Here is a 14128-nt window from a genome sequence, read left to right on the forward strand (position 1 = left end):
AGACAAATTTATTGCTGAATGGAGAACTTGGATTGAATTTCAGTTCTCACCAGGTCTTGCGAACTGGTTGGCGGGTAATGACCCCTCTGGGGGGTAGACTGCAATTTCCAAGCAGAGCTTGAGTCGAGTGGTTTCTAAGGTGGGAAACTCCCTCCGCTTCCCTTAATGTTTTTTCCTTCCCTTTTTATTTGTTTGGGCACGTATTTGTTACATGTGTCTTGCTCCAGACGTTTAATCTGTTATCACGCTGGTGCAATATGTGTAAGTGTGAGTACCTTATAATGTGCAGCATGCTGTCCTTGGACAGAACACAGAAACCGATCCCACAAAGGTCTTCTTAAGGGACCATGTTGGTCCGAGACTTTTAGCTCTCTTCTGCAAAAGGGCATGCAGATTGTCGCACATAATCCCTGGACTAAAGGTGTTGCACCACTTTGTAAACATGAGGCATCTGTTTGATTGTAGTGTGTGTTTTATGAAAATCTTAATAAAACATATTGAACCATAAATTCTATTACTATACTAAACTAACAAACTCTTCTATTAAAACTTTTCACAGGGCCCTTGTGGTCTGCAACAGATAAGGCAGAAGAGACAGATATTCTTACTACAAAGGCTGCAAAGTTAGCAGATACTAGTAAACATATTTCTAGACATGGCAAAAAATTTTAAGTGTCACTGTTTAATTTTTTTTTTTTTTTTTTGAGAAATCAATAGTACAGGCAATTTTAAGAAACTTTGTAATTGGGTTTATTAGGCGGAAAATGCATTTTCATCATGAAAAAGCAGTTTGAAACTCTCCCCCCGTCTTCATGGTTGTCTAAGGAGAGGGGAGGGGTGGAGGGAAATGACGCATCAAAACAGGACAACAAAGAGTTAATTTACCATTACATCAGTGGGCTATTTCCTCTTAAGTCAGCACTGACATCTCTGACCTCTGAATACCAGCTTCACACAGTTCCCTGCTGTGTCATCCTTTGTTCTACTCTCTGCTGCCGACTAAACTCCCTCCTCCCCCCTCCCATCTCCCATCTCCATAGAACAGACAGGGGCATGTCTGATGCAACAAGACACAATTTCCTAATAATTTGCAGTGAATGGAAAAGAGGAGGCGGGGGGGGGGGGGCTGGGAAAAGTTTTTTGAATGCAGATAATAGCATATTTGCCTAATAAACCCAATTACAAAGTTTCTTAAAATCGCCAGCACTATTGATTTCTGCAAAATAAATAAATAAATAAATAAATAAATAAATAAATAAAAATAATACAACAGTGACTCTTTAACCAACCACTGACAAAAATGTATTGGATTTCTCTTCAGTTCATATGCATTAGAAATACTCACCATAACTTGTGACTGAAATATGCCTTGTTCGTTCATTTTTTTGGGATAGATAACTATCTTCCCACTGGCAAATATTTCGTTGTTGAAGCTAATCCAGCGTGAGCAACACTCATCTTCATTAACCTTACTCTCTTTAATTCTGGCAATACACTCTTTCATGAAAAAGAATAAGTAAACAAAATGTCACAAAGTAGCATAAGAGAGGCAATTTTATGAATACTAATTTATTGTCCATTACACGTAATGCTTAAATGAGGGCTCACAAACATTAACGTGTACCTGTCGTTATAAGTTTCAAATATCTAATCCAACAGTAGATGTTAAATGTTTGCAATTTACATTTTTTTTAAGTTATCATGGAAAACACAGCACTTCCTGTGTTGCCTTTTTTTTTCTCTCAAGGATTCTAAACACAGGAATTCCTGTGTTCCCCAGGTTATCTGAGCGCTTACAGAGAAGGCAGTCATGTGATTGATTGACACACTGAGCCGTGCGTGACTCTCTGTACTGGCAGGGACTTCATGTGTTTAGTTTCTTTTTTTCAACCAGCACAAGACTATAAAGCTTCATGAGACTGGATGTATAGCTTTGTTTTAAAACTAGAAAAAAAAAATTTAAATTGCAAACTTGCTTGACATCACATCTGCTGTTGATTTAGGTTTTGAAGGTTATAACGACAGTGACACTTTAAGACTAAGTAAGTAAGGCTGTATTTTTGGTCGCCCATTTAACCAATTCCCGCACGAGTACGCAACTGTACGTCCTCGTGCGGGCGTTCAGAGAGGGGCTGCGCGGCTACCCCGCTCTGAACCGCGGCGGTCCCGGGTGCCGCTTGTAGCCCGGGACCGCTGTGCCCGCTAATACAGTAATCAGATGCAGCTGTCAAACATGACAGCTGCATCCGATTACCGGTTGCAGCACTTCCCTGATGTCTAGTGGCGGAGATCGCTCCCAGCGATCTCCCTGTCTGATGCCGGCCAGGGACTCGTCCAAGATGGCGCCGTCCCCGACTCGGCACTCGTTTGTATTCGGCTGCAGCAGCTGTATTCGGCTGTATTTGATCTTTGCTGTATATCTATACAGCAAAGATCTCAATGAGAGATCAAAGTATATATACTAGAAGTCCCCTAGGGGGGCTTCTAGTATATGTGTAAAAAAAAAAAAAAGTATTGTTATTAGTAAAAAGCCCCCTCTCCTAATAAAAGTCTGAATCACCCCCCCTTTTCCCAGGTTATAAATAAAAGTAAACAAATAAATAAATAAACATGTTTGCTATTGCCGCGTCCGTAATCGCCCGAACTATTAATCATGTTCCTGATCTCGCACGGTAAACGACGTCAGCGCAAAAAAATCCCTGAAAATCCTGAAAAAATTTAATAAAAAGCGATCAAAAAGTCGTATATGCGTAATCAAGGTATCGATAGAAAGTAAACATCATGGCGCAAAAAATGACACCTCATACAGCCCCATAGACCAAAGGATAAAAGCGCTATAAGCCTGGGAATAGAGCGATTTTAAGGAACCTATATTTGTTAACAATGGTTTGAATTTTTTACTAGCCATCAAAAACAATATAAGTTTTACATGTTATATATCGTTTTAATCGTAACGACTTGAGGAACATGCATAACAAGTCAGTTTTACCCCAGGGCAAATGGCGTAAAAACACATTCCCCCCAAATAAAAGAAATGCGTTTTTTTTTTTTTTTTAATTTCACCACACTTTGAATTTTTTTCTGGTTTCGTAGTATACTTTATGCAAAAATTCAGCCTGTCATTGCAAAGTACAATTAGTGACGCAAAAAAAAAGGGCTCATGTGGGTCTGTAGGTGTAAAAATGCAAGTGCTATGGCCTTTTAAGCACAAGGAGGAAAAAAACGAAAACGCAAAAACAAAAATTAGCCTGGTCCCGAAGGGGTTAAAGGGTACATATCCGTTAGATTAGGCAGGATGACCTTTTCAAACCGCTCGCATATATTTAGTCTGTTATTGAGGCGAGTGGTATATGGAACTACCAAAAGCCCCATAGACTTGAATTATAAAACATTTACAATGCATGTCTGTGGAGCTTTCAGCAGTTTTGCATACTGCATTCTTAAAAAGTATTATTTGAGAGATAAATCCTCACTAATGCCCCGCATGGCGGTCTCATTACCCTGCAGCGAATATTCAAACACTTCCCGCACTTCTGGTATGATATTGATACATCATGCTGGGTGGCGAAATACTCTACTACAGGGCTTCCCCGTCAGTCCGTCTGTTTCACGGAGAGTGGGAATAAGCACTAAGGGTTGGGTGAAAATTACTGCCAAACATCTTTGTTCTCAGAAAGATAAGCCAACACCACAGCAGTCTGACTGTAGCTTACCTCTCCCCACCCCTTAGAGAGCACAGGAACATTCAGCCATGCTGAATGTTCCTGTATATGGGCAGATGGGAGAGATAACTTCAGCTAAAAGTTTTTAAAGTGTATGACCTTTAGATACCAATCTGCTTAGCTTGCTCTACCTGCCGATGAAAACTGGATATTGATTCTGCCAGGGGTCAGACCCTATATATCTAATCAATCCATTTAACAGGAGATGCCTTAACTAATGCAACAAATACGTTACATACCCATAAGTGTATCACATCCTGTAATAGGATCACAAACAAGCGAACAGCGTTCAAACTCCTCCTCCATTCTTTCTAGATAAAAGAAAAAAAAAGAAAGTGTCACATGATTAGAGAAGAAAATAAAAGAAAATTAGCATTTTAAGCCATGACGATCTGCACTAGAAGTTGTTTAGTCAAATCGCATATTGTTCTTTCTGGAGGGTTCATACATTCCACACAGTGTACACAAAAACGTAGTCATTTTTGCGTCTGTTAAAAAAAATCTGTTTACATCTGTTTTAATAATGGAAGTTAATGGAAGAACAGATCAAAATGGATGCACACAAAGGCATCCTTTTTTTGAGGAAAAAAAAAATATATGAAAAAAAAAATGCAGAAACACAGTATGAACCCAGCCTTAGGTGGAATCAGACATGGGTCAGTGAACACCCATTTGCAAGGAGCGGAAACCTTTAAGGAATTAAGTTCCCAAGGAGACAAGATAAGGAAGGGGGACTGGGAGCCCCATCTGGAGAGCATGGCAGGACAACAAGAAGACCAAGGACAAGGAAGTCAAGCAGGAGTGATCATAGAAGCCAGTGAGGGCCTGAAATCCACACCCGTCTGTCAGAAGCATCAATTTCGGAATAGCATTCCTCAGAGACTATTACCGGGGGATACTTATTATACTAAATATTGTATCCTCGTTGAGGAGAGAAGGGCTGCTCACAGATTTCTTTGCTGAGTGGTATAAAACTCCCCCCAGGATAGGGAGATCATGCACAACAGTGCACTACTCCAGGTGGAAGGAGTAATGGTATGCGGGAGCACTGAACCACACTGAATTGAGATAAATTCCAACAACTTAATAGTCTGTATGGCCAAGCAAGGACACTTGGAGAAGCTAGACTTCAAAGCGACCATACACCTATGCTTAGGGCAAAAGAGAAACAGTATAGGAGGTAAATAGAGTGCATCACTCTGTAAGACTGCAGCTGCCTAAGAGAGAGAAGACTAAATACTTGGCATGTTGGCCATAGGCAGATGCAGAAGGAGAAGTCCTAAAGTATAATTACAATAGTCATGTAGGCAGATGATGTCCTGCATACACCAGGGGGTAGAAGAAACCCTTGACCGTTTTACACAAGGAACAGAGAGTCCTGATTTTTCCCAGATCAAGAGGCACTGTGACTGGTGCTGACCAAAGACCGCTAGTAGTAGTAGAGGACTATGAGAATAACCTTGCTGAGGACCATCTCCAATGTAGCAGAGAGGCAGGGTTCAAGCAATACAAGCCATACTACTGGGGAGGGAACAGCCAGCGAGACAAATGCCAGAAATGTGGCATTTATGCTCAGATAAAGGACAGAAGAACCACCCTGACTGTACCAGGATAAAAATGTGACCGGATCTGTATGCTGATAGCCACTCAGAGGCACAGAATTTCTAGAACACAATCACCTGGGCCGGGGGCAGGTAAAGCAGGAGATTTTGTACCTTGTTGAGTGGGACAAGTTGCAGAATGCTAGGGCTTTAGAAAGAATATATCCAGAGAGGAATACAACAAGGTTACGCTGTCTGAGAGCAGGTAATGAGACTTCTTAGAGGAAACATGTAGAAGACAACATGGTTTGAGTAACAAGTTACCCTATGATGATCCCCTTATGTGAGAAGCGCAGATCATGGAAGTCCTATGAGGAGGAAAGTTAATATATAGGGTAACACGAGCATACTAGCTAGGAGAAGTTAGTAACAGAGGACTAGCCTGTGACATCATGTAGCAGAGTGATCTCTCTGAGGGCACAGAAACATCGTCTGGTTATGGGTAATGCGGGTCAACCAGTACCAAGTACGCTTGATCTGCAGACCAAGGGCTGCTGCTGGAACATTGTATGGAACACACCAATATGGCAGGGGCGGGGGGCTCCCTCAGAGCAGGCTTTGGAGACAGACACAACTTAAAGGGGTAGTGCGGCGCTTAAATAAATAATAAAAACATTTCTGGACCTGCTTATATTGCCTACCGTTATTGTGCAGTATTAACAGGAGCCCTGACATGCTGTTCCCGGACTCTGGTCCGTTAGGTTTTTTTTTTAAACTCCCCCACTTCCTGTGTTGGCGGAGGGGAGGCATTGATAGGCTTGGTAATAATCCCAACACCACAAATGAAATATCCAATTTAGGCAGGAGAATCCCAGGGTGATTTGCATGTAATCACAGAGAGCAAGTACAGAGTGGAGACAATCAGACATTCAATACAGGAGAGGCAGGCGATTCCTGTACAGCAGTGCATTCACGCTCGATGGGATACCATTGGATGGAGGCAGTAACATGTGGTGTGGTTTGCTCGCCAATTTAAGACGAGCAGGCTACGTAACGATAGGTCCAACTGACCTATAGAATGATCTTGTCAGTCTTTAAGGTCATTTTGGGCTCTGCACTTAAGGGGTTAAATACTGAATATTTATATACACTATGCAGTATATACACACTATAGCGCTAAACATCTAAATTATAATTCTATATACACAAGCCAGACCATAGCTTATAGAGTTGAGTGGTGGTCTGTAACCTAGAAAACGAGCTGTCAAATATAGTAGGAAATAAGCAGCATATCAGGTGAAAGAGACAAGTTTGTTATTATCTGGCAGGCAGACCCTTCCCCTAATTTTGAAGGGGGTAGTTTTTGGCTATTGTGTTTTTGTTTATGCTTGTGATTATTATACAGTAGTACCTCGGTTCTTGAACTTAGTTTGTTCAGGAAGGCAGTTTGAGAACCGAGCAGTCTTTTCCTATAGCAAATAATGTAAATGTGTTTAATTGGTTCCAGCACCCATCTATAACAGCTGTAAGAAGGCGCATGGCACCGTCATAGATGGTAGATATGTCTCACCAAGGATCCTGGCCTTGCTGAGGTGAAAGACTATGATAACTGGTGTCAGCGGCAATAGGCCACTGGCACACGTTTAAAATTTAGTATGGCTGCAATGCAGTTTAGTCTGGGACGGTCTTTCATGGGAGCATGCCAAAGAGAGGGTGGGTGGCTGCTCCCACACTCCAGGTCCAGGTTTTGGTGTGGCCTTTGTAAGCCTGGGAGAACCAGCTGAGAGTGGGTGTGTGTATCTCCAGTCTGCAGAGTGTGCTGCTGGGGAGAAGGAGCTGTGTGTGGCTTCTCTGAGGCCAAAGGAGACTTCCAGGAGCTGTTTGGTGTCTGGCAGCGTCTATCCGAGTGAGAGCCCTATGTGAACCAATTGACTGTGTTGCATAACTGCCAATGACTGTTTTCACGGACTCTGTTCCATACCTGGGTGTTGGCTGAAGAAAGCTGTATGTTTTGTTTGCTGTTATGGACAATAAACCACTTATTTTTCTTTAAACCTGCTGCTGGTCTCATATCAAGAGACTGCTTTTGAGACTGATCCCCACACAGCCTACAGTACCCAAATATTACATTGAAAAGTGCCCAGTGTAATCCCTACATTGCAGTACAGAGCAGCACTATATACTTCTCAGTACATTATACACAAAAAATGTTCAACAAAACCAGAAAATATAGCACATTAGTCACTAACTTCTCACTCATCCTTTACTGTATAGATTCCCCCTCCATCCCAGCACTGTAAAGGATGAGAGATGGTGGTGCACTGACTGTACTACTACTGTACTTTATATATGCACTCCAGTAGTCTTATACAGTACTGTATTGTATGTAAAGCCTCTTCAGTGCTAAACTCACCAGGTACAACCCACCATCTATGCTCACAAAAATGTTCAGAATTCAAACTTTGTTCAGAAGCTGAACGTTACTTCCAGGTAAATTTTCGTTCAAATACTGTACTATTACTGTACTTCAAAACTGGGTGCCCGAAAAGTGTTTCAGAACCAAGGCAAACTTTCCTTGAAAATACTGTTTGAGTTCTTAACAGTTTGAGAACAGAGGTACCACTGTATTTGCTTTGCGTTTTCCACAATTTATGTCTATTTTATATTATTTGACAATACTAAAAGAGTATCCAATTTGTCAGTGCCTTCCATACATTTTTGGCAGGCTGTTATCCAGACTTTGTCTGTTCATGTGTTCTTAAGTCATCTCTGAGTAATTACCTTTTATTATAGTATTATGTCCATCATTCTAACTTGATCCATTTTTCTCATGTTTATGATACTATATTCTATTTCTATGCTGGAGAATTTACTGCCTAACTTGTATGACCTAGTGTGTACTGTACAGTATTTGATTTTGAACAATAACTCTGTATTTGTCATTTTCTACTCTTAGATGATCCACACAGCATTCTCTTTATTTCTAGATATTATTAGTACATCTTTACTGTAAAACTGTCAGAGTTAACCCTACCATGAGATGCTGTCGAGATGCCCCCACCACCATCGCACACTAATAGGTTGTCCCCCACAATGATGGGGGACTGTAGAGAGGTCCTCAACCACGATATAATACTTTCAGGGTGACCCTCATTTTTAAATCACTATATAGATGTTACTTGCCACCTTCATAGGACTCTGTCAGGGAGACCCTCCCAATCAATGCATAATATCAAGTCCAACTAAACTTTTTGCTTTTATTTACAGCTCTTGGACGTTCATGTGGCAAGGTATTGATAACACTGCACAGAAGAGTTCATGCAATTTACTGTTTATTACATTATTTTGCCTTTTTTTCTGGGCATGATCTACCTTTCTTATGTTTAAGATATTAGAAGACTGTATTCTCCTTATAATGTGACATGTAGTATTTACTTATACTACTGTGTACTTTATTCCACTTTATACATTTTTATTATACTTATACCTTTATTTCATTTGGATACTCTACAACAGGGGTGGGGAACCTTTTCCATGTCGAGGGCCGGTCGGGCATTTATAAAATCATTCGAGGGCCGCATACCGTGCGCAGCAGGGTAGCGTGGGTTTGCAGCACCCGGGGCAAGGCAAAGTATTGTTCCCCTAATGCCCCTGCTATTGTAGTTAACCCTCTGTGATGCCCCTTGTACCTGTTGTGAATCCTTAGTGATACCCTGTAGCCTGAGTTAACCCCCCAGTCATGTCCCTGGTAGCCTAATTAACCCCCCCCCCACACACACACACACACACCCTATGATGCCTCTGGTAGGCCTAGTTAATCCCCCCCAGTCATATCCCTGGTAGCCTAGTTAAGCCCCTCTGTGATGTCCGTGGTAGCCTAGTTTAGCCCCTCAGTCATGTCCCTGGTAGCCTAGATAACCCCCCAGTCATGTCCCTGGTAGCATAGTTAACCCCCCAGTCATGTCCCTGGTAGCCTAGTCAGCCCCCCGTCATGTCCCTGGTAGCCTAGTTAACCCCCCAGTCATGTCCCTGGTAGCCTAGTTAAGCCCCTCAGTCATGTCCCTGGTGGCCTTCTTAACCCCCTCAGTCATGTCCCTGGTGGCCTTCTTAACCCCCTCAGTCATGTCCCTGGTGGCCTAGTTAACCCCTCAGTCATGTCCCTGGTAGCCTAGTTAACCCCCCAGTCATGTCCCTGGTGGCCTAGTTAACCCCTCAGTCATGTCCCTGGTAGCCTAGTTAACCCCTCAGTCATGTCCCTGGTGGCCTAGTTAACCCCTCAGTCATGTCCCTGGTGGCCTAGTTAACCCCCCAGTCATGTCCCTGGTGGCCTTCTTAACCCCCTCAGTCATGTCCCTGGTGGCCTTCTTAACCCCCATCAGTCATGTCCCTGGTGGCCTTCTTAACCCCCTCAGTCATGTCCCTGGTGGCCTAGTTAACCCCCCAGTCAGTTCCCTGGTGGCCTTCTTAACCTCCCAGTCAGGTCCCTGGTGGCCTTCTTAACCTCCCAGTCATGTCCCTGGTAGCCTAATTACCCCCCCCCACACACACACCCAATGATGCCTCTGGTAGGCCTAGTTAATCCCCCCAGTCATGTCCCTGCTAGCCTAGTTAATCCCCCCAGTTATGTCCCTGCTAGCCTAGTTAATACCCCCAGTCATGTCCCTGGTAGCCTAGTTAAGCCCCTCTGTGATGTCCGTGGTAGCCTAGTCAGCCCCCCGTCATGTCCCTGGTAGCCTAGTCAGCCCCCAGTCATGTCCCTGGTAGCCTAGTTAACCCCCCAGTCATGTCCCTGGTGGCCTAGTTAATCCCCAGTGCCTGCCCCAAATAAAAAAAAAAATAAACATCCCACTCACCTTTCCTCCGCTCCCACGCTATCCAGGTCCTCTTCTCCCTCCTCTCTTCTGTGCCGGTCTTCTCCTGCAGGCGGCGCGCGGTGAAATGACGTCATCGCGCGTGGCCCGCAGGAGTCACAAGATGTGCGCCGCTCTGTTGGGGAAGGAGTCGGCACAGACACAGGAAGATGCTGTGTATGCCGGCTCCTGCCTCACCACCGCGGCGCACATCACAGGAGAGCCGCAAACCGCAGAAGACGTGTGCCGCTCTGGAGGAGAAGGAGCCGGCATACACAGCGTCCTCCTGTGTCTGGTAACTGTCACAGACACAGGAGGAAGCTGTGAATGCCGGCTCCTTCTCCTCCAGAGCAGCGCATGTCACGGGTGCCGCGGGCCGCATCCGGAGGTTCAGGGGCCGGATGCGGCCCGCGGGCCGGAGGTTCCCCACCCCTGCTCTACAATGATATCTTTATTATTACTCTATGTATCTCTTTATAAAATTTACAAGGGGGGGGGGGGAGTTTGCTAAATTAATGTATTTGGAATAATTTAAACTATGGGCAATTTTTCTCATTAGTAATAAAATAGTATCTGTTCTAAAGAACAGATCAAGTCATTGAGTCTCCTGGAGAAAGTGTTTAAAATGTGTCCCACATGACGACAGCTCCTACAGAGTGCAGGAGTAGTCGCTTAATTCTCATGGAGATCGGGAGGCGGCTGCCAGCAGCCCACAACTATTACTAGGTGGCTGGCAAATTTAAAAGAATAAATGCTATGAAGATCATAGATTCTTGCAAATTGGATATTCTGAAATTTCCTTTAGTTAGCGCTACATTATTTGTAGAGTACATACCGGAGATGTGCTTTTTCTTTTTTGAACCACCCATGTTAACTTCCTCCTCTGGTCCTAAAAAGCAGATCATATACACAAATTAAACTTTAAGCAATTATTGTGTCATGTTTTGACGTATAAATGTTACATACCAGAATACAGTGTACAATCCCTGGCAAAAACTATGACGGCACCACAGTTAGGGGACGTTACCCCAGCACTGGTTTACTAAACAGAATATACACAAATCAAACATGACAAACCAATTAGATTTTATTGAAGAACTTAGGGGAGTGTTTGTCATTAGATGTACTACTAGTTGTGGGATAGACACTTGGCATATATCAAGTCCACCAAACATTTCCAGTCAGACTGAGATCTCAACAGTTTGCTGGCCATGTTATGGAGATTGTATGCCTTTCCTGAAGAATAAATGACTGGCACAAAGCAAACATTTCTGCATCACCTCCTTGGCAAATATAGATTATTGATTCATCTCTCATCCCGGAAATTGGATATTCTGAAATTTACTTCAGTAAGCACTACATTATTTGTAGAGTAGGTACATACCGGAGCAGTGTTCTTCCTGTTCTGAACCATCATTATAAACTTCCTCCTCTTCTCCTAAAAAGCAGATTTGTATACACAAATTTCACTTTTATAATTAGTGTTATATATTTTGATGTGCAAATGTTACATACCAGAATACAGTGTACAACCCCTGGCAAAAATTATGACGGCACCACAGTTAGGGGACGTTGCCCCAGCACTGGTTTACTAAACAGAATATACACAAATCAAATATGACAGAAAACATTCCGGCTTTGTAAACCATACCTCCTAATCAATTATATTTTCTTGAAGAACATAGGCGAGCGTTTATCTTTAGATGTACTACTAGTTGTGGGATAGAGACTTTGCATTAGGGCTGGGCGATATTGGCCTAAATCAATATCGCGGTTTATTGCACATGTAGCCGCGGTAATGATAAGTGCACAATAATTATGACACACCCCTTTTTGCAAACCACACCCACTTGCCGTGCCAAACTGGCGATATTTTGATTCAATAAAATAGAAAAAAAAAACTCACTGAGCAGCAATCAGTGTTTAGTCTTATCATTATTATTATCTGTCATTATTAGGGGGTCTCAGCAGAGACATGGACATATGTATATGTGTATACAGGTATACAGCCTCTACAGGATGTGTATACACAAGGGGTCACATAGGGATAGGTGTGTATGACTATATGGGGGGGATGGATTGGGGTGTATTACTATACAGGAGGTTGGAATCGGATTACAGGACTATACAGGCAGCACATAGGGATAGGGGTGTATGACTATACAGGGGGGTGGGGGGTGGACAGGGGTGTATGACTAAATGGGGGGCGGACAGGGGTGTATGACTATACAGGGGGGGGGCGGACAGGGGCGTATGACTATACAGGGGGGGCGGACAGGGGCGTATGACTATACAGGGGTGTATGATCGTGCAGGGGTGTATGACTATACAGGGAGGGCGGACAGGGGTGTATGACTATACAGGGGGGGGGGGGGCGGACAGGGGTGTATGACTATACAGGGAGAGCGGACAGGGTGTATGACTGTTAAGGGAGGGCGAACAGGGGTGTATGACTATACAGGGAGGGCGGACAGGGGTGTGTGACTATACAGGGGGTGGGGGCGGTGGATAGGGGTGTGTAACTTTACAGGGGGAACATAGGGATGGCAGGTGGATAGGGGTGTATTGCTATATAGGGAGGGCAGATAGGGGTGTATTATTGTACAGGGAGGTGCATGCTGGGACCTATAGTCCCCTCAGTAACAGTACAGGGCTGTAACATAGGAGGAATGGATGTGCTACAGCAGGCAGGATGCCACACACAGCAATAACTTATCCTGCCCGCTGCAGCACATGCATTCCTCCTATGTTACAGCCCTGTACGGTTATTGTGACTACAGGGCAGCTGCTCCTCCAGCTGTGACATGCCGGCGTCCCTGCACACACAGCACAATAACATGTGCAGCGCTCACCTGGCCGGTGAGCGCTGCACATGTCAATGTGCTGTGTGTGCAGGGACGCCGGACGGGACCGGACTTGACGGGTGGGCGCATGGATGAGACAAGTGCGGCGGGACGGGGCCTTGGACCAGATGAATTGGGTGGGAGGGGGTGAGGGCGCTCGGACGAGACGGGCGGGGGGCACTCGAGCATTCTCACCTGGGCCCTGCTGCTCCTCCACCTCCCGCTTTGATACTTGGGGGGATACTTGGGATAATTGGGGGGGGATACAAAAATACCGCAGATACCGTCCTGGCTGAGTTGAGGTCGGTTAACCGACGCCAGTGACGGTATCGGTATTTTTGCGATATACCGCCCAGCCCTACTTGGCATATATCAACGGTGCGCATACACATATATAAAACAGGCTATACTTGTATAAAATCAACGTCATCTTCTGGAGGCCGGCCGACCCGCTCCTGCCGTCCCCCCTCTGCCGCGTCATAACTGTGCTCAGCCAATCGCGGCTGAGCAGCTGATGACGTGTGCATTGTCCTCAGCTGCTCAGCCGCGATTAACTGAGCATAACTGTGCTCAGACAATCGCGGGTGAGCACAGTTATGACGCGGCAGAGGGGGGCCGGCATGAGGGACGGCAGGAGCGGGTCGGCTGGCCTCCCGAAGATGACGTTTTTGACAAGATTACAGACGGGGGTCGGTCGACGCAGATCAGATATGTATACTGCACTACACTTCCGGGTACACGGGCAGGGGTGGGGGAACACGTGAAGGGGGCCATCCACATACATAACATACATTAAAAAGTTCTATAACTTTGTAATGTGTGCTATTTTGTGAATAATTTCTTAGCGCCGCACTACCCCTTTAAGGGTGTAAGAAAGCAAAATACAAAGACAAAAAAAAATGGGATTTTCTTGTGAGCACATGTTGTGTAAAAGATTTGTGTCAATTAAATCATACCTGATAAATCCAACTGACAAGCAATTGGTTCAACTGGTCCAGAAAATTTAACTGCTCTTTGCCGTTGAACAGGCCCACTTTGACTGCACAAAAAATATCCAAACACAATATTTTACTGTTGACCCAAACTGTTTTTTATAGATTATAGTGTACTGTATTAAGCAGGGATGCATCCAGTACTGTAAGCATTACCACTAGGTACATACAGGAGGAAGG

The 14128-nt window shown here is 44.3% G+C and overlaps 1 protein-coding gene across 2 annotated transcripts in view; it reads right to left on the minus strand.

Annotated features, from left to right (window-relative positions):
• Positions 1-14128, minus strand: part of LOC138797641 (nucleolar protein dao-5-like) — a 132213-nt gene that overhangs the window by 7018 nt on the left and 111067 nt on the right. For both annotated transcript variants that reach the window (XM_069978059.1, XM_069978057.1), the window contains exons 23-27: positions 13913-13995; positions 11498-11551; positions 10949-11002; positions 3962-4033; positions 1346-1497 (exon numbers count right to left, since the gene is read on the minus strand). In XM_069978059.1, the coding sequence (XP_069834160.1) occupies positions 1346-1497; positions 3962-4033; positions 10949-11002; positions 11498-11551; positions 13913-13995 (415 nt within the window). The remainder of the gene's footprint in view (positions 1-1345; positions 1498-3961; positions 4034-10948; positions 11003-11497; positions 11552-13912; positions 13996-14128) is intronic.

This window comes from Dendropsophus ebraccatus, chromosome 7, assembly GCF_027789765.1.
Source record: "Dendropsophus ebraccatus isolate aDenEbr1 chromosome 7, aDenEbr1.pat, whole genome shotgun sequence".
Classification (NCBI taxonomy): domain Eukaryota; kingdom Metazoa; phylum Chordata; class Amphibia; order Anura; family Hylidae; genus Dendropsophus; species Dendropsophus ebraccatus.